We start from the raw sequence: 19,665 nt of genomic DNA, 5'->3' as shown, positions 1-19,665 counted from the left end.
ACTACAGATGTGTGCCATCATGCCTGGCTAATTTTTGTATTTATAGTAGAGATGGGGTTTCATCATGTTGACCAAGCTGGTCTCAAACTCCTGACCTCAGGTGATCCACCCGCCTCAGCCTTCCAAAGTGCTGGGATTACAGGCAAAAGCCATCATGCCTGGTCCACAAAAGCATACTTTAAAATTTGAATAAATGGGCCAGGTGTGGTGGCTCATGCCTGTAATCTCAGCATTTTGGGAGGCTAAGGTGGGACGATTGCTTGAGCCTACGAGTTCAAAACCAGCATGGGCAACACAGCAAGATCTCATCTCAATTAAAAAAAAATTTTGGCCGGGCTCGGTGGCTCATGCCTGCAATCCAAGCACCTTGGAGGCCAAGGTGGGCAGATCACCTGAGGTCAGGAGTTCAAGACCAGCCTGACCAACATGGTGAAACCCTGTCTTAAAAAAAATATATATATATATATTATTATTATTATTATTATTTTTTTTTTTTAAGTAAATGGAAGCTGTATCAGTAGGGAAATCAGTAAGGAGACTTTTGACATATGTTACAATCTCAAGAGCAATCTTTAAAAGATATGTCTAAGAATTACTATGGTACAGTACAAAAATGACAACTATATAATAAAAACAGTTCCATTTTGGAATGTTTTCTATGTACTCAACTATTTTGCATACGTTTTTCTCATTTAATCCTTAAACAATCTTATAAATGTCATCATTTGTGTTTTACAAGTGGTTAAATTTAGGCTTAGAAAAATAAAATGATTTGATGATTTGCCCAAGATCATACTATAGATAAATGCCACAGCCAAGCTTTGAAATCACTTTGGCCTGACTCACTTTTATGTACTATACACTATGGGGTGCTAAAAAAAAAAAAAAAAAAAAGACACTCCACCATATTCCAGAAGATGCTCAAAGTAACTTTGTTCTACTCAGGTTGGAGGAAAATAACTGAGGTTAAGATAAGCAGTAACTGACAAGAATGAAAGATTACCATATACTATTTAAACACACACACCTACATGGAACTCTTTACAACTTGCTGCAAATAACCTATTTTAGAATTACAAGACGCTTTCTTGTCTTCTCGTTGTTGTTGTTAACCTTTATTTTTTTCTCTGTTTTTCAACCAGAGCCTACTCAGAACTGATGATCTTTAACAGTTATTCTTAGTTTAATGAAGGATGTTTATTTTAATGAAGAAAAATCAAAAGAATCGGTAATGGTTTCTGACTTAGTTAACCAGAAACTGAACAAAGACCACAATCAACACATGAAATCTAACTCTATTGTTCCAGAACAATATGTACCATTGTGGTCACAGCACTTTAATGAAATAAATGCTAGAACCTAGTATAGAAGATATGTATTAAAATCATGGACATGACATATGGGGACATATTAAAAAGATTCAGAGTTGAATCCAATAGAAGGCTAAGTGAGGATATGAGTGAGGCATTAACAAAAACAGACTGATTCAACAAATTCTAAGCTAGAAGAATAAGGAATACGGCCGGGCGCGGTGGCTCAAGCCTGTAATCCCAGCACTTTGGGAGGCCGAGGCGGGTGGATCACGAGGTCGAGAGATCGAGACCATCCTGGTCAACATGGTGAAACCCCGTCTCTACTAAAAAAATACAAAAAAATTAGCTGGGCATGGTGGCACGTGCCTGTAATCCCAGCTACTCAGGAGGCTGAGGCTGGAGAATTGCCTGAACCCAGGAGGCGGAGGTTGCGGTGAGCCGAGATCGCGCCATTGCACTCCAGCCTGGGTAACGAGAGCGAAACTCCGTCTCAAAAAAAAAAAAAAAGAAGAATAAGGAATACCTCAAAAAAAAAAAAAAAAAACAAACAAAAAACAATGAAAAGAAGTACAGTATAGCCCATTAGGCAGTAAATTTCTACTGACTCACTCAAATAATACAAACTAAAATATGGATTAAAAAAAAAAAATTTTGCCGGGCGCAGTGGCTCAAGCCTGTAATCCCAGCACTTTGGGAGGCCGAGGCGGGTGGATCACAAGGTCAAGAGATCGAGACCATCCTGGTCAACATGGTGAAACCCCGTCTCTACTAAAAATACAAAAAAAAATTAGCTGGGCATGGTGGCGCGTGCCTGTAATCCCAGCTACTCAGGAGGCTGAGGCAGGAGAATTGCCTGAACCCGGGAGGCGGAGGTTGCGGTGAGCCGAGATCACACCATTGCACTCCAGCCTGGGTAACAAGAGTGAAACTCCGTCTCAAAAAAAAAAAAAAAATTTTTTTTGCTTACTTGCAACTTACTGCTGAAGACAAAATAAGAAAAAAAAAATTAAGTGCCCACAATAGGTTACACAAAAAAGAGTAAGAAATTTTGAGAACACATCCTATTTTTGAGGCTAAGATTAAAACTGTTAACATTGTAGATAAAACCCACTATAATCATAGTATTAATAATTTCAGAGTAGTAGATTGAGGCCAGGAATGGTGGCTCAGGCCTATAATCCCAGCACGTTGAATGGCTGAAGTGAGCAGACCTCTTGAGGTCAGGAGCTCGAGACTAGCCTAACCAATATGGTGAAACACCGTCTCTACTAAAAATATAAAAATTAGTGGGACATGGTGGTATGCACCTGCAGTCCCAACTACTGGGAGGCTGAGGCAGAAAATTGCTTGAACCTGAAGGCAGAGGTTGCAGTGAGCCAAGATCATGCCACTACACTCCAGCCTGAGTGACACAGTGAGACCCTGTCTCAAAAAAAATAAAAAATAAAAAATAGAGAGTAGTAGCAGATTCAATAATTAAAAAAAAAAAAAGAGGCTGAGCACAGTGGCTACTAACACTTATAATCCCAACATTTTGGGAGGCTGAGGAAGGAGGACTGTTTGGGGCCACGAGTTTGAGCTCAATCTGGTCAACACAGCAAGACCCTGTCTCTATTAAAATTTTAAAAAATAATAATAATAAAAGACCAATGTTTTTAAATTATAAAAGCAGATTCTGCCAGCTACTTATAGTCATAAAAGGTGAATCAACTAATTCAACATCTTCTCTTTAGTAGACAATTTTTTAAAAGCGAGTATTAATCCAATCTTACCTGAGAGTTGAGAGACTTCTGAATACATTACCATTGTAAAGAACAAGATTTAAAATTTACCTTTCAAACTAATGCATTCATTTTCTCCCTTTTGAAAAACCTAACAGTATTAGATGTGGTTTAAAACAATGTAAGTAACTTAAAGTCACACAACAAATATTTTGACATTTGCCTGGTCTGTGAAATAAAATACTGTAGTAACTCTTGGAAAATTAAAAAGGACTGATATCTTTAATAAAATACAAGCATTTAATAAATACAGTTTTTTTTGCAAAACCAATTTTGTAAACTGATATGTAACATACTAAACATGCTTTTGAATAATATACACTTATATATACATAAGACTAATAATAATAACTGCAGACAGTTGTTAGTAATATAACAGCAAAGATAAAACGTACCTACATCTAGGATTAAATGAATAAAGAGAATTATTTTCTCAGTGTTAATAACTTACAGCTCTACTTAAAACAACCAATAACTTACAGCTCTACTTAAAACAATTTCTCAGTTTCTTTAGCATTATGTTTTTCATACATTAATTTTTAATTCTAAGTAACTAGATAAACAAGTCATGGCATATAAATAGAAACAAATAACTGAAGGTATTCTGTGTAATGAGAGGTAATCCCTCACTACATCATGACATTAAAAGATGGATTTTATTGAGACTCAAATATCTGTTATTCAAATAGTGACAGTTACGTTTATATTCATGACACACACAAAATATAATGTTATGCAAATGAATACTAACTTTTCTCCATTGCCCCAGGCAAACAAGGTTCCATCCTTACTAAAGGTATAGACTTTGCAATTCTTCCCAGATTCCCTGAAAATGACAAAAAAAAAAGTTTAAATCAATATATATTAATATTTTTAAAATATTAATATTTTAAAAAATCTGATTATAAAGTCAATCATTTCACTATCAATTTAATAACTAAGAACTTGTACAAACTTCAGAAAATTCCGAAATGCTTTCATCTGCCAAAATACTTTAAAGTGCAATACTAACAATCACACTAAAGTAAGCTGGAACATGATTTCATACTAACAGATCAATCTTAAGAAAAAAAATAGAGGCCTTTTGAGTGAATAAGTTTGTGTGGTGGTAGGCCTTCCATCAATTTCTCACATGTAGTGACAGAAAGTATAACAACAATAAGAAGCTCCTCACTTAACTAAATGCTGATGCAGTATTCTATACAAAAACGAATCTGTGGAAATCAGACTACTTGGCAATATTCTATCAAGTAATCAAAACTCTAAGTACTGTATCTGTCAACTAGAGACAGTTACTATTAATACATCACCCAGTGATAACACCCAAATAGAAACATGTATCTGTGTACCTGCAGATGTACATTAGCGCAGTCACAACATGAGATGAGAACTTCATGGCTAATAAATAATTTGAATTGCTAAATAACACCAAATGCATTGAGAACTGACTAATACACCCCCGTACACTATCTTTACATTAATTCATCTGCACAAATGAAGTTGACGTTTGTGCTTTTGCAATCACACAATAATGACAGCTTACACTCAGTTTATAGATAACAAAACATTTTTTTTTGAGATAGAGCCTCGCTCTGTTGCCAGGCTGGAGTGCAGTGGTGCAATCTTGGCTCACTGCAACCACTGCCTACCAAGTTTAAGTGATTCTCCTGCCTCAGCCTCCTTGTAGCTGGGAACACAGGAGCATGCCACCACGCCCAATTAATTTTTGCATTTTTAGTAGAGACAGGGTTCACCATGTTGGTCAGGATGGTCTCAATCTCTTGACCTTGTGATCCATCCACCTCAGCCTCCCAAAGTGCTGGGATTACAGGCGTGAGCCACCGCACCCAGCCAATAACAAAATATTTTAAAAATCTCTTTCCCATGGTGCAGTGGCTCATGCCTGTAATCCCAGCAATTTGGGAGGCCGAGGCGGGTGGATCACGAGGTCAAGAGATCGAGACCATCCTGGTCAACATGGTGAAACCCCATCTCTACTAAAAATACAAAAAAAAATTAGCTGGGCATGGTGGCGCGTGCCTGTAATCCCAGCTACTCAGGAGGCTGAGGCAGGAGAATTGCCTGAACCCAGGAGGCGGAGGTTGCGGTGAGCCGAGATCGTGCCATTGCATTCCAGCCTGGGTAACAAGAGCGAAACTCCGTCTCAAAAAAATATATATAAATAAATAAGGCCGGGCGCGGTGGCTCAAGCCTGTAATCCCAGCACTTTGGGAGGCCGAGGTGGGTGGATCACGAGGTCAAGAGATCGAGACCATCCTGGTCAACATGGTGAAAGCCCGTCTCTACTAAAAATACAAAACATTAGCTGGGCATGGTGGCGCGTGCCTGTAATCCCAGCTACTCAGGAGGCTGAGGCAGGAGAATTGCTTGAACCCAGGAGGCGGAGGTTGCGGTGAGCCGAGATTGCGCCATTGCACTCCAGCCTGGGTAACAAGAGCGAAACTCTGTCTCAAAAAAAAAAAAAAAATACATATATATATATATATATATATATATATATATATATATATATATAAAATGATGTGCATACAGGCCGGGCGTGGTGGCTGAGGCCTATAATCCCAGCACTTTGGGAGGCCAAGGGTAGATCTCTTAAGCCCAGGGGTTGGAGACCAGCCTAGGCAACATAGTGAGATCCCATCTCTACAAAAAATACAAAAATTAGCCAGGCATGGTAGCACACACCTGCAGTCCCAGCTACTTGGGATACTGAGGCAGGAGATCATTTGAGCCTGGGAGGTTGAGGCTGCAGTGAGCCATGATTATGCCACTGCATTCTAGCCTGGGCAGCAGAACAAGACTCTGTCTAAAAAAAATTTGCATATAAATCATCTGAGGATCTAAAATACAGATTCTGATTTAGTAAGCTGGATAGGGCCTGAGATGCATTTCTGTACTGGCTCAGAGGTGATGCCAATATAGTTAGTCCTGGTTGGGTCCATGCTTCTATAGCAACATTCTAGAGAACTGGGCTTAATAAAAATTGGTCAACAGAGTCAGATAATATCAGCTTGATGATGAAGTTCCCTATTAACAATCATCAAACAGTTCAGCTAAAGGTTTCAGCATCGTTTGAAGATCATCTGCCTAGATCAATGGTGCTTAAAGCGGGAACCCCAGATTTGCAGCGTCAGTGTCACCGGAGAATTTGTTAAAAATGCAAATGAGGCCGGGCGCGGTGGCTCAAGCCTGTAATCCCAGCACTTTGGGAGGCCGAGGCGGGTGGATCACGAGGTCAAGAGATCGAGACCATCCTGGTCAACATGGTGAAACCCCGTCTCTACTAAAAATACAAAAAATTAGCTGGGCATGGTGGCGCGTGCCTGTAACCCCACCTACTCAGGAGGCTGAGGCAGGAGAATTGCCTGAACCCAGGAGGCGGAGGTTGCGGTGAGCCGAGATCGCGCCATTGCACTCCAGCCTGGGTAACGAGAGCGGAACTCCGCCTCAAAAAAAAAAAAAAATGCAAATTATTGGGCCCTATCCCTGATCTCATGAATCAGAACATTTGGAAAGAGAGCTGCAATCTGGATTTTAACGAGCTTTTCAGATGATTCTGATGCCTGGTACAGTTTGAGAACCAGTGGCCTAGATCAATTTCTTGAGGACTATAAAATGGTAATTGTCTGATAACCATCCATTCTGAATGTATTAACTGGAATTCTTCTATAAAGTTCTTTTTCTCACCGAATATTTGGTTACTCTGAGAAACAAAGAAAGGCAAGATAAATGCTTGATTCCTTCCCTTTATTTACAAATTTTCAAAATAAGGAGTGAGGCCTCCATCAACCACCGATGCTGACCAGTAAGGTTTAAATGGAAAAGGAATTTTTAAATGGAGGAGCATTTATATACTTGACATGCTTTACCCTTCTATTCATAATTCTTAATATTACCATCTGAGGTAGGTGTGAATCTCTTCAAGTTAATTCCTATGACTCTTTTTTTTTTTCTTTGAGACGGAGTTTCACTCTCGTTACTCAGGCTGGAGTGCAATAGTGCAATCTCGGCTCACCGCAACCTCCGCCTCCTGGGTTCAGGCAATTCTCCTGCCTCAGCCTCCTGAGTAGCTGGGATTACAGGCACGCGCCACCATGCCCAGCTAATTTTTTGTATTTTTAGTAGAGACGGGGTTTCACCATGTTGACCAGGATGGTCTCGATCTCTTGACCTCGTGATCCACCCACCTCGGCCTCCCAAAGTGCTGGGATTACAGGCTTGAGCCACCGCGCCCGGCCCATGATTCCTATGACTCTTTAACAAAATCTCATTAGTCTTTTAGAGATTCTTTGCTTTTTTGGCACAAAAGTACCTATCTCAACTTGTACATTTTCTATCCCAGACCTAGAGTGGACCACTTCTCCAAGAAGTGGTTCTTTTCAGGGAAGAATTGTATTTAGAAATCACAATCTGTGAGGCTGGGGTATTCATTGCTACTATGTTATTACTGTTTCCAGGCCTTTTCAGTGGACAGAACTAGGAAATGCAAATGTTTTCTGAAAATAAATAATGAGTTCATATTGATATAAGCAAGTCTATCTTTCACGCTAATACTGAAAAATCTTGGTTCCTAATAACATTAATACAATTAATTTACTCTATCTTATAGTGGATTCAAATGACAATATAAACTTTCAGTTAAAAATATAACTATTAGGTTGGGCGAGGTGGCTCATGCCTGTAATCCCAGCACTTTGGGAGGCTGAGGCAGGTGGATCACCTGAGATCAGGAGTTCAAGACCAGCCTGGCCAACACGGTGAAACCCCGTCTCTACTACAAATACAAAAACAATTAGCCAAGTGTGGTGGCAGGCACATGTAATCCCAGCTACTTGGGAGGCTGAGGCAGAATTGCTTGAACCCGGGAGGCAGAGGTTGGAGTGAGCTGAGATCGAGCCACTGCACTCCAGCCTGGGCAACAAAAGTGAAACTCAGTCTCAAAAAAAAAAAAATAATAAAGAATTTTGCAGGTCTTCATATGGTTAAGCCACCAACATGATATAAAGCTAGGATCACTTATTTTAGTTTCCCACTTTAATTATTTTAATTTTTAAGTTTAAAACGATTATTTGGTCCAAAGTCAAAACTATACCAAAGCTCATTCACAGATGTGTTCCCTGCATCCTGTAACTCTCTCCCCCTATAAATAAGCATTTTTAACTGGCTTTTGGTTTACTCATCCATTGTTTTTTTGGGAAAAAAAATATATCTAGTTAGCTATATACTAAGTGCATATCCTTCCTTTTAATACCTTTTTCATTCTGATTTCACTAAGATTACTGGAAGTGATTTGGCTATCAAATTTGCAAGTTTTTCTCATTCCTTAAGATAAAACTCTTGTAAACTAAAGGTTTGTATTCAATAACACTAATGTCCACACTTTTTCTTTCTTTTTTTTTTTTTGAGACGGAGTTTCGCTCTTGTTACCCAGGCTGGAGTGCAATGGCGCGATCTCGGCTCACTGCAACCTCCGCCTCCTGGGCTCAAGCAATTCTCCTGCCTCAGCCTCCTAAGTAGCTGGGATTACAGGCACGCGCCACCACGCCTAGCTAGTTTTTTGTATTTTTAGTAGAGACAGGGTTTCACCATGTTGACCAGGATGGTCTCGATCTCTCGACCTCGTGATCCACCCGCCTCGGCCTCCCAAAGTGCTGGGATTACAGGCTTGAGCCACCGCGCCCGGCTACACTTTTTCTTAGTATTGCTCGCCCTACCTTATAAATAGGCTTAAGTCACTATTTTCATATCTGAAGATCATTTTCCTTGATAGAGAACATGAATTCTTTTCATCTTCAGTTAGTATTATATAATATGTACCAAGAAACATCTGTTCTTTTCCTTTCTTGTTCAAAATACACCACCAACAAAAACATTTTATATTTACCATATGTTCCCTGTAACATTACTTAACAAAATAAACCATACCTTGGAAACACTGTGCTTTCTGTAAAATGTGGTGGTCCATTCACCATGTACAGTCCTTCTGATCCCCGGACTAAAGAAATAAGATGAAAACAATAACAATTACTTTGTTAAAAAAGACTCAGTTAACACAGATTTTTTTTTTTAACAGCTTAAAAGCTATTTATGACAAACCAACAGCCAATATCATACTGAATGGGCAAAAACTGGAAGAATTCCCTTTGAAATCTGGCACTAGACAAGGATGCCCTCTCTCACCACTCCTATTCAATATAGTACTGGAAGTTCTAGCCAGAGCAATCAGGCAAGAAAAAGAAATAAAGGGTATTCAAACAGGAAAGGAGTAAGTCAAATTGTCTCTATTTGCAGATGACATGATTGTATATCTAGAAGACCCCATCGTCGCAGCCCAAAATTTCCTGAAACTGATAAGCAACTTCAGCAAAGTCTCAGGATACAAAATCAATGTGCAAAAATCACAAGCATTCCTATACACCAATAACAGACTTAAAGAGAGCCAAATCAAGAACAAACTGCCATTCACAATTGCTACAAAGAGAATAAAATACCTAGGAATACAACTAACAAGGAATGTAAAGGACCTCTTCAAGGAGAACTACAAGCCACTGCTCCACGAAATAAGAGAGGACACAAACAGATGGAGAAACATTCCATGTTCATGGTTAGGAAGAATCAATATTGTGAAAATGGCCATATTGCCCAAAGTAATTTACAGATTCAATGCTATCCCCATCAAGCTACCAATGACCTTCTTCACAGAACTGGAAAAAAACACCTTAAACTTCATATGGAACCAAAAGAGAGCCTGCATAGCCAAGTCAATTCTAAGCAAAAAGAACAAAGTGGGAGGCATCACACTACCGGACTTCAAACTATACTACAAGGCTACAGTAATCAATGGTAATCGTACAGCATGGTACTGGTACCAAAACAGAGATCTAGACCAATGGAACAGAACAGATTCTAACAAGGAATCCTTTTTAATTAGAAGTATCTGAATGTGAAACTACAATGTGTACTTAGCTTAATACAGCATATTCTGAGTTTGTGTGATTCCTGGTTTTTACTGATTTCCTCCTTTAATCAAATGGGATCGGCAATATATTCTAGTAGAAAGAAAAACCTAGAATACAAGCAGTTTTTTTTTTTCATTAAAACAACAAATAAACCCCAGAGTTTCACACAATCACTGTGTGAAATACACTAAACATCTATATCACCTTTCCTAAGCTTACTAGCCTTTTTAGAGACTCATACACAATTTATTGCTCTAGGCCTGAGTTAGAAAGAGAAAGACACAGGGCTTCAATAAACAAGGATCCTATGGCAGGGGTGTAGTCATCTTTAAAATATGATACTTTTCCCAACTTTTATGTTCACTGAACTACTCATCAGTGTAGGAAAATGACTCAATTTTGAATAAATCAGTGACTTCAACTGGTCAAGCAGATTAGACAATATGAATTTCACATAATGGGCATTGTTGTTTTATATGCCTAGCACCCAGCTCCTCTTCTTTAGGAGGTGCAAGGTGCTCATTTTCTTTTGCGGAGTATCTGGAGTGAGAATATAATTTAGTCCTGACTACATGATTAAACGTTGACTGATACAAAGATGAACAAGAGCCAAACAAAGTCAAAGATAGCTAGCCTTAAGATTTTGGCTGAGACTACTGGCAAAAACGTGTCCTTTCCTTTGGAGCTGGGAGTTCGTTGAATGTCAGTTTAAAAATGAATTTAATCTGGAGGAAAGCAAGAGCCTAGGGATGAAGAAAAACAGATTTCTGGCTGGATGCAATGGCTCACATCTGTAATCTCAGCACTCTGGGAGGTCAAGGTGGGCAGATCACCTGAGGTCAGGAGTTCGAGACCAGCCTGACCAACATGGTGAAACCTCATCTCTACTAAAAACACAAAATTAGCTGGGCATGGTGGTGTATGCCTATAATCCCAGCTACTTGAGAGGCTGAGGCAGGAGAATTGCTTGAACCCAGGAGGTTGAGGTTACAGTGAGCCAAGATCAAGCCATTGCACTCCAGCCTGGGCAACAAGGCATCAAGAGTGAAACTCCATCTTGAAAAAAAACCCAGATTTCTGAAGCCATATTTAGTATCTGGATCTAGCAGTACTGAGGTTTTTAGGTTACATGAGTTTAAAAAAATATCCCCTTTTCACTTGCTTTGGCTTTTTTGTCATTCCCAATTAAAAGTTGGGGTTAACAAAATTTACTGGCTAATCTGCAAATTATTCACAGCTCTAAAATCCAATGAGTCTAAATTTAACAAAATATTTTGAAAGAATCTATTGTTGAATAAAGCATCTACATTGAGAATGTTTAAAAGATTAAACAGTCTGTTCTAGTGAAAGAGAATGAACTACGGAGTTGAACAATCTGAATACATATAATCCTAATTCTGACAATTTGCAGTATGAATTTGATCACTTAATCTCTCTGGGCATCTAAGAATATGAAAATATGAAGAGTAAACTGAACAGACAACTTTAAACTCTTACAACGTCCCTGATTTTAAGCACTGTAAGACAATTGTCATCCTTGGTTAATTTGACTATAAAGTAAAATTAATATCCTTCATTAATTTAGAAAAATAATCTCAATGGTATCCTTCCACGACAATCCTTTCATTGTCTTTCATGAAACCAGTCCCTGGTGGCAATTAATTTAGAAGGATAATCTAAACATTATCCTTCACCATGTTTCACCATGTTGGTCAGGCTGGACTGGTTTCGTAAAAGACAGTATTTCCACAAACGGGAAGGAGATGGTTTCGGGATGAAACTGTTGAAACTCTTCAACCTCAGATCATCAGGCATTAAACTCTCATAAGTAGCATGCAACCTAAATCTCTTCTATGCATAGTTCACAGTGGGGTTTGGGCTCCTATAAGATTCTAATGCCCCTGCTGATCTGACGGGAGGGGGAAGCTCAAGCGGTAATGCTTGTTCGGTACCAGTCTGCAGCCCTGGGGGTTGGGGACCCCTGATTTACAGTATCTATTGTTTGCCAGGCACTGCACTAGGTACTGAGAAGACAGATATGAATAAGACCCTGACCCTGACATTGAAGGACTCACAGTCTAGCAGGGGACAAAGACAAGTGAATGTCTAATTATCCTACTTAGTAAGTGAAAAAAAGTTTCAAATATACTTGAAGTATGAAAATAACCCAGGAAGTGACTGACTCTATCTGGGTAGAGTGAGGAAAAGCTTTACAGAACAATGATATCTAAAATGAATTTTAACAGATGAAAGAGTTTGCCAAATCAACAAGAGGGATAGGATAATATTAGACTGAAGAAATAGGTTGTTCAAAGGGACTCAGAAGCAGTTCAGTATTGATGGAGCACAAAATAAGATGGGATGGTAAGGAAATAAATGAGTCTCAAGAGCTATTCAAGGATTATAAATGGTTATATACCCTATGCTACTCAGGATTGAATCTGCCCTGTAAGCAGTGAGGAACTACTATAGGCATTTTTAAAGGAGGGGCTATTTATCAGATTTTTAAATGTATTAACTTTTTCACTGAGTTCAAATAAGCATTCAGTATTAAAAATTGTGAATAGGCCGGGCGCGGTGGCTCAAGCCTGTAATCCCAGCACTTTGGGAGGCCGAGGCGGGTGGATCACGAGGTCGAGAGATGGAGACCATCCTGGTCAACATGGTGAAACCCCGTCTCTACTAAAAATACAAAAAATCAGCTGGGCATGGTGGCGTGTGCCTGTAATCCCAGCTACTCAGGAGGCTGAGGCAGGAGAATTGCTTGAACCCAGGAGGCGGAGGTTGCGGTGAGCCGAGATCGCGCCATTGCACTCCAGCCTGGGTAACAAGAGCGAAACTCCGTCTCAAAAAAAAAAAAAAAAAAAAAAAAAAAAAAAAATTGTGAATAACAAGTACCTTTATGAACCTAAAAATAATTTATTATGTACTTTTACCTTTTAAACAGTCTTTGCCTAGCATATTATCTAGCAGATTACAGTCAGGGTTTGATAAATGATGACTAAACTGTAGAAGACAGAGTATCAGTGGGCATGGTGCTTAATCACAAAGATTTTAAAATATAAAAATAAAAATGTAGAATGGCAAAAAGTGCAAAAATGTTGTAAGTTTCCTTTCAAGGGGTGGGGTGGGAGAATGGGAGGGAATAGCCTCCCTTCCCAAATGCAGACCTTTCTCTTTTTTTTTTTTGAGACGGAGTTTCGCTCTTGTTACCCAGGCTGGAGTGCAATGGCACGATCTCGGCTTACCGCAACCTCCGCCTCCTGGGTTCAGGCAATTCTCCTGCCTAAGCCTCCTGAGTAGCTGGGATTACAGGCACGCGCCACCACGCCCAGCTATTTTTTTGTATTTTTTTTTTAGTAGAGACGGGGTTTCACCATGTTGACCAGGATGGTCTCGATCTCTCGACCTCGTGATCCACCCGCCTCGGCCTCCCAAAGTGCTGGGATTACAGGCTTGAGCCACCGCGCCCGGCCTAGACCTTTCTCTTAATGACTTTTTTCCATCTAATAGTTAATCAGAACCAAAGCCTTCTTTTCCTTCTCAACCCTCTTTTCCTTACTTAATACTCTTATGCAAAGACTCCTAGCCACAACCTAGTAAAGCAACTTCCCCAGCATTGTCCAATATGTTTATTATCTTCTCTAACACTACACAGTCTTCAGCTTTAAAATTCCAAGAGTCCACTAATGCTCTACTTCTAATATGCTTACAACCATTTCAAAATCCAATGTTGTTATAATACCTCTATCATGCTCACTGCTACACCCTCTCCTAACCACAACTTCATCATTTGAAACCTGCATTACAGCTCCACTCTCCCTATTCGGTCCTACAAACCCCATTAAGGCAGGAAGAAAAGAATTTGGAATTAAGTCCAGGTGTATTTAACGTGCGTGGTCATCCTAGAGGACTAACTCATATGTTTATCTTTGTCCTTATTGCATAGTTAAATGACTTAACAGGGGCCCGTGTAACACCAGTATTGCAGACCCAGGTGTCACAAATTCAACTAACACATTCTGATTTTCTCTCCCCTTCTTCTATTACTGTAGAAGATGAATGGGTAGGCAAGGATGATGGATGGGTGAAAGGGAGGGGGAATACGAAAGCCGAGAGGCGGAGTCTTCACTTCCGATTGCCACGCTGTATTAAGAAAGCCAAGAGACAGTCTGGCCTTTCCGCAAGCAAGAAAAGGCAGAGCAGAGTCCCCGGCTCCTCGGGTAGTTCTCAAAAGCAAAGACAAAAATAAGAAACTGTTTTGAAGAAAGAGTCCCTTGCTTGTTCAGAACTCACCTGTCAAGAGCGGCGTGGACGGCGCCATATTGTCCCGGAAAGAGAAACACATCCACTCGGGTGAGAGTTCACGAGGGCAGCACCCGGCCCCTACACGTCTCCTCAGGCATGGAGACAGCGAGTTGGTATTTCCGGAGTCATCAGCCTCGGGGCTAATTCACTTCCTGTTGCGGGGAGACGCGGTAAAGGCGCCCGAACGCGCACGCGCAGATTGGGGGCGACGTTTGACGGCTTAGGAGGGCTGCACTGGGGCGGGTGCGCTTGCTTTCGCCCTCTTTCTCCAGCGGGAGGAGCGCGCACTTCCGCGGGGCGGAGCCCGCCTAGTGCTGACGTTGGCAGCAGAACCCGAAGTAGATCGAGGCGGCGGGCTGCACCGTCCGGTTGTTGCGTTGCGTTTCCTTCCTCTTTCACTCCGCGCTCCCGGCGGCGGCCAAAGCGGCGGCGACGGCGGCGTGAGAACGACCGGGCGGCCAGTTCTCTTCCACCCGCGCACCCGCCTCCCTCGGCCGGTCAGTAGGCGGCCGGCGCTCAGCTAGTGCTCAGCCTCCGCGTTTGCCGCGCCCAGGCCCAGCGGCCGTAGCTAGCGCCTGGCCTGAGAACGTCGGCGCTCCGGCGGCGCGGGCACCTAGGAGCGGAGCCTCGCAGCGGCTCGAGAGGAGGCAGGCGAGCGAGCCAGTCCGAGGGGTGGCCGGGGCAGGTGGTGGCGCCGCGAAGATGGTCGCCAAGCAGAGGATCCGTATGGCCAACGAGAAGCACAGCAAGAACATCACCCAGCGCGGCAACGTCGCCAAGACCTCGGTAAGGAAAGACCGGGCGCCCCTCTGCGTTTCGCAGCCGGTGCTGAGTCTGGGTCCCTGGGGCCGCGTCGCGTTTTGTCTTGGACCCGGCCGACTGTGGGCTGGTGCTGTGGAGGGGTAGGGGCCCGAGTCTGCGAGCCGGCCGACTGTGGGGGCTCGGGACCCGGAGACCTGTGAGGTAAGGAGGCCCGGCGACCGGGGTGCCGGCTGTGGGAGCCTGGGGTCCGAGTGGTTTCTCTGCATCTGAAATGGTGGATTTTCGCTTTTGCAGAGAAATGCCCCCGAAGAGAAGGCGTCTGTAGGACCCTGGTTATTGGCTCTCTTCATTTTTGTTGTTTGTGGCTCTGGTAAGTGTCTTGGGCGCTCCCATCAGTAGGGTCTTGGGTGAAAGGGTTTAGGAGACGTGGTGACCGGTCAGTAATGAGTCCTACCTGCGTATTTCTCAGCCCACCTGCCGAGGACTCCACATAATTTTATTTCATCTGAACCAAATTATTTGTTCCACATATGCACAGAGGGTGGTGCTCCAGAAACTTCTCCCAGCTTGGTTTATCCTCACTGGAGATCAGAAAGGAGGTCAGGTCCTTGGTAATGATCGAGTTGGAAGAAATGTAAGACCGAACAAAACCTCATGGAATGAGAATTTAGAGTGTTTTGTAACTTCATTATTAGTATTTGCAAAGAAACTTATAAATATGTACATACAGATGTGAGAACTTGATTTAACATATGCCAGAATCTAATGTCTTAATGTCAAAATTGAGTATATTTTATCAAGTAAAGCTTGTGCAAAGAATGGATTCACTATAGTGGAAACGTACTTGATTGGCGTTTTAATGTGTGAGTCAAATGTTTTTAGGTTAATAAAAGAAACGTTTGACATATGGTTAAAAAAAAAATTGTCAGGGCAGCCTGCTGTCAGAGTAACAGACACTTGCCTTTGCAAATAGATTACAAAAAAAAAGTCTTTCCTCTCTTCATTTATCATCTTAATATGCAAGCTGTTAATATTGAAGTGGATGTTTGTTTTCCACATTCTAAAGTTACTGAGATTTCTGTTGAATGTTTCACTTTGCCTTTCTTCTGCACTTACCAATTGGAAGCTTTCCTGATAAATGGCTGAGAGCCAAGCAGTTTATATAACCTAAAGATTATTGAATTTCAGCTTTGTGAGAATGAGGAAACATGCATGTGTTATAGGCCAGGCCTTAAAAGGATGCTTAATTATTTAGGGATAAACCAAAATAATTCTATGCTAGAAAAACCTGTTTGCTTTGGTGCTTTAAGTTCTTTATAAAATGATTACTTGGATACTTAGGCATAAAATTCAGGGAAGCTAAGAAAAAAAAAATAACTCAGCGGCATTTCATTGTTTTATTTATTCAGATAGGCCTATCTTCACTTCTTATTATAATGAAGTTATGTCACATTTGCAAATGTAAGAGTATGGTTGGATTCTTCAGCTACCTTAATAAATATGTCAGTCACCAGACCTATTTCATTCAAAACTTATTTTAATATTTGCTCTTTCTTTTTGCAGCAATTTTCCAGATTATTCAAAGTATCAGGATGGGCATGTGAAGTGACTGACCTTAAGATGTTTCCATTCTCCTGTGAATTTTAACTTGAACTCATTCCTGATGTTTGATACCCTGGTTGAAAACAATTCAGTAAAGCATCCTGCCTCAGAATGACTTTCCTATCATGCTTCATGTGTCATTCCAAGGTTTCTTCATGAGTCATTCCAAGTTTTCTAGTCCATACCACAGTGCCTTGCAAAAAACACCACATGAATAAAGCAATAAAATTTGATTAAGATACAGTAGTGGACCCTACTTATTCAGTCAATAAAGAGTAAGTTTTTTAAAATGTGGTTATTAAAACAGAATGGACAATTAGGCTAAGTCTGCATACACAGGGTCTAGATTTTGTTAACCCTAATGTATAAATGCAGTTAGCTTAAATTACAGTTTGAAGTCTTGTGGTTTTTATATAGCTAGGCACTTTATTATTCTCTTGAACTGAAAGCACACTCCCTTATAGGGTCATGTAACTGTCCTGTAATAAGGTGCTTATAAATGGAACAACTACACAGCCTAGTTTTACCACAACCTTTAGCATCTAAATATTTTTAAAAGCTTCTAAATGTCTAATATAAAAGGAGATACTTTAGCTACAACATCTATCTTACCGATATTGTTTCCATTACACTACCGTGGATTCTACATGAGTGAGTATAGTAACCCAAGATGCCATTGAAAAGAAAAAATTGATCATTTTCTAACTTAATCAGTTACTGTGGTTGCACTAAAAGCTACCGTGGTGGAGTGAAGTCAGTCAGGGAAGGTTTGTTTATGTTACCTTGATTTCACCAGAATTATTTTAGTATATCCGAGGGATTTACTGTGCCAAACAAAATTTTAGGGAAAAATACTACTAAAAATGAATGCCTCATCAGAACATGCTGTTGAGGCCAATGTGCCATAAGATATTTTATTTTAGCATGTTAAATAGCACTTTTAATAGCAAAAAAAAGGCACATCAACTACAAAGTTATACTTACTTTGGAAATGTTTTTTCTAGATTAATGATTGAAATGTCTTTAGGGTACTAGACACATCAGCCTAAAGTGGCATCTTTAATTGAATAGATTTACTGATAAGGATCAGTCTTTAGTCTTCCCTTTGTTACATGATTTTCTAGGTTATGATTGATCAAATTTACCTTTTACTAATGGTAAGGGTGAGGGTGATAGGGCAGGTTTTGGGTTTTCTAGTACTGTTGAAAACTGCAAGTATTGGCTCTTTGTATACTTAGCCATAACTTGGTGAAAAAAACCTGAGCGGTGTCTATGTATTAATGCATTGGAAAGGAAGCTGCTTGTGTTTGCTTTGTTAATTGCCTTTAAAATATTTCTTTAAAATAAGCTGTTTTAAGAGGAACAGAAGGGAAATCTGCTACCTAGTCTATAAACAGTGTGAACCTCATAGAGGGCTTCTGAAACCCTCAAACAAGGAGAACAGTAAGGGAGCGGAGTGGTTAAGGACTTTCTGGAATTGGAAATGAATCAACTGACCTTGGACCAGCAGGTTTTTAACTAAATTGTTACTGCCTTTTTCACCCAGTTAATCAATCTCTGTGCTTGTTTCCCTTTTTGAAACAAGTATCTTGGTTAACTAATTCTATTTTATGGTTGTGCTAAATTCATAGCAGGTGCCTTATTCTTTGCTTTGAGTCACACCATTCCATATCAGAATTTTCCTTGTTTTTTTGTAGATAATTGGCTTTAAGTTGTCATTTTTGTTTTTTAATGTACAATGTTCTGATACATTTGACTGTTAAATTGCTATAGCTGGCAATCATTTTACCTATGTAAAATTGCATTCCCTTTGTATTTCATGTGTAATTTACCAATTAAGTGCATTTTATATTCAGGTTGGATTATGCATGTTTGGGTAAACAAAAGCTGTGTCTCACTTGATTTATTCTTTAAAAATAAAGTTCCCTGAATATTTGATGCTTTTCTTCTAAAAGGAAATGATTTTACAGTTACCTGAGTGTACTTTTTATGGTTATTAGAAAATGATTTTAAAGAATGTTTAGTATTGTACTTAAAAGAAATGGTATGCAGAGGCACAGATATTAAGATTTATAACTGGAAATGGGTAGTAAGAAAAATATAGAAAGCACAGTCATTTAAATATTTTTCCACTTAGGATTTCCTAATCTTCTTTTCATCCCATTCAGGCTCAAAATAAAGCAAAATTCTTTGGTTTCCCTTTGCCAGTTGAATTTTATAGATCATCTAATGTTGAGCACAGTATAAGAATAAATACTTTATTGGGGTTGTCAGTGTTACTCAGTTACTCTTTGTGGTTTAGCTGTAACATTTCAACAAGTTGTCAGTTATTGTATCTGTTGGGTTGTATACAGCATGGCTCAAAATAATTAAGTGGACTTACAAAAGTAAGATTTCCGTTGTAACAGGATACATTGTAATGGGTTTTGATTTACATTAAAGAAATGTGTATAGTCAACCGCAGGGCCATGACTCTTCTCGCTGAGGTTACTGGAGTTCTGTTGGTACAAGGGACAACCATGTTGAGCTGGATTATGTTCTTGCGCTTCGTGGCAGGTTCACCAACAAAACTTGTGCTTTATTGTCTGTAAACTTGAGAGCAGCAGATTCTCTGAGTAGAAATTGTTCTTAAGTTTCATTTGCCTTTATCTGCCTTTTTAGTTTTTAAACTTATTTTTTAAATGGAAACCCTAACTTTCCAAGAGGTAGGAGTTGGTTGGCTTCAGCAGCAGACTCTATGGCACTCCCTCAGAGATGTGTTTGCTGTCTAAACTTACTTAGTACCATGCTAGCTATTTGTACTACTTTATCTTCAAATTGAATTAGGACACGTGTCCTTATTTAGAAAGAGGACTAATGAACAATAAAAGGCTAGAAATTAAGGGAAAAAAATTAACTCTCTGGGCTTAGGTAATTCAA

At 40.1% G+C, this 19,665-nt stretch overlaps 2 protein-coding genes across 2 annotated transcripts in view; one reads left to right on the top strand and one right to left on the bottom strand.

Moving 5' to 3' along the window:
* The window catches only part of EIF2A (eukaryotic translation initiation factor 2A), a 36,614-nt gene extending 22,057 nt beyond the window's left edge, over positions 1 to 14,557 (bottom strand). Inside the window, exons 1-3 of the mRNA XM_039480298.2 lie at positions 14,371 to 14,557; positions 9,041 to 9,110; positions 3,846 to 3,920 (exon numbers count right to left, since the gene is read on the bottom strand). Of these exons, the coding sequence (XP_039336232.1) occupies positions 3,846 to 3,920; positions 9,041 to 9,110; positions 14,371 to 14,422 (197 nt within the window). The 5' untranslated portion in view covers positions 14,423 to 14,557. The remainder of the gene's footprint in view (positions 1 to 3,845; positions 3,921 to 9,040; positions 9,111 to 14,370) is intronic.
* A 66-nt stretch (positions 14,558 to 14,623) lies between these two features.
* SERP1 (stress associated endoplasmic reticulum protein 1) lies at positions 14,624 to 18,684 on the top strand. The gene is made up of 3 exons (XM_003925041.4): positions 14,624 to 15,168; positions 15,439 to 15,514; positions 16,708 to 18,684. The coding sequence occupies exons 1-3, from the start codon at positions 15,085 to 15,087 to the stop codon at positions 16,746 to 16,748; spliced, it is 201 nt and encodes a 66-aa protein (XP_003925090.1). The 5' UTR covers positions 14,624 to 15,084; the 3' UTR covers positions 16,749 to 18,684.
* The last annotated feature ends 981 nt before the right edge of the window (positions 18,685 to 19,665 follow it).

The sequence above is a fragment of the Saimiri boliviensis genome, chromosome 9 (genome assembly GCF_048565385.1).
Source record: "Saimiri boliviensis isolate mSaiBol1 chromosome 9, mSaiBol1.pri, whole genome shotgun sequence".
NCBI classification, from domain to species: domain Eukaryota; kingdom Metazoa; phylum Chordata; class Mammalia; order Primates; family Cebidae; genus Saimiri; species Saimiri boliviensis.
Note: the sequence above shows the minus strand (reverse complement) of the source record. Positions and strands in the feature narration are given on the sequence as shown.

Coding starts and splice junctions, on each gene's coding strand:
- SERP1 (XM_003925041.4), top strand. CDS start 15,085: ATGGTCGCCAAGCAGAGGATCCGTATGGCCAACGAGAAGCACAGCAAG. Junction 15,169..15,438: donor GCAACGTCGCCAAGACCTCG/GTAAGGAAAGAC, acceptor TCGCTTTTGCAG/AGAAATGCCCCCGAAGAGAA. Junction 15,515..16,707: donor TTTTGTTGTTTGTGGCTCTG/GTAAGTGTCTTG, acceptor TTCTTTTTGCAG/CAATTTTCCAGATTATTCAA.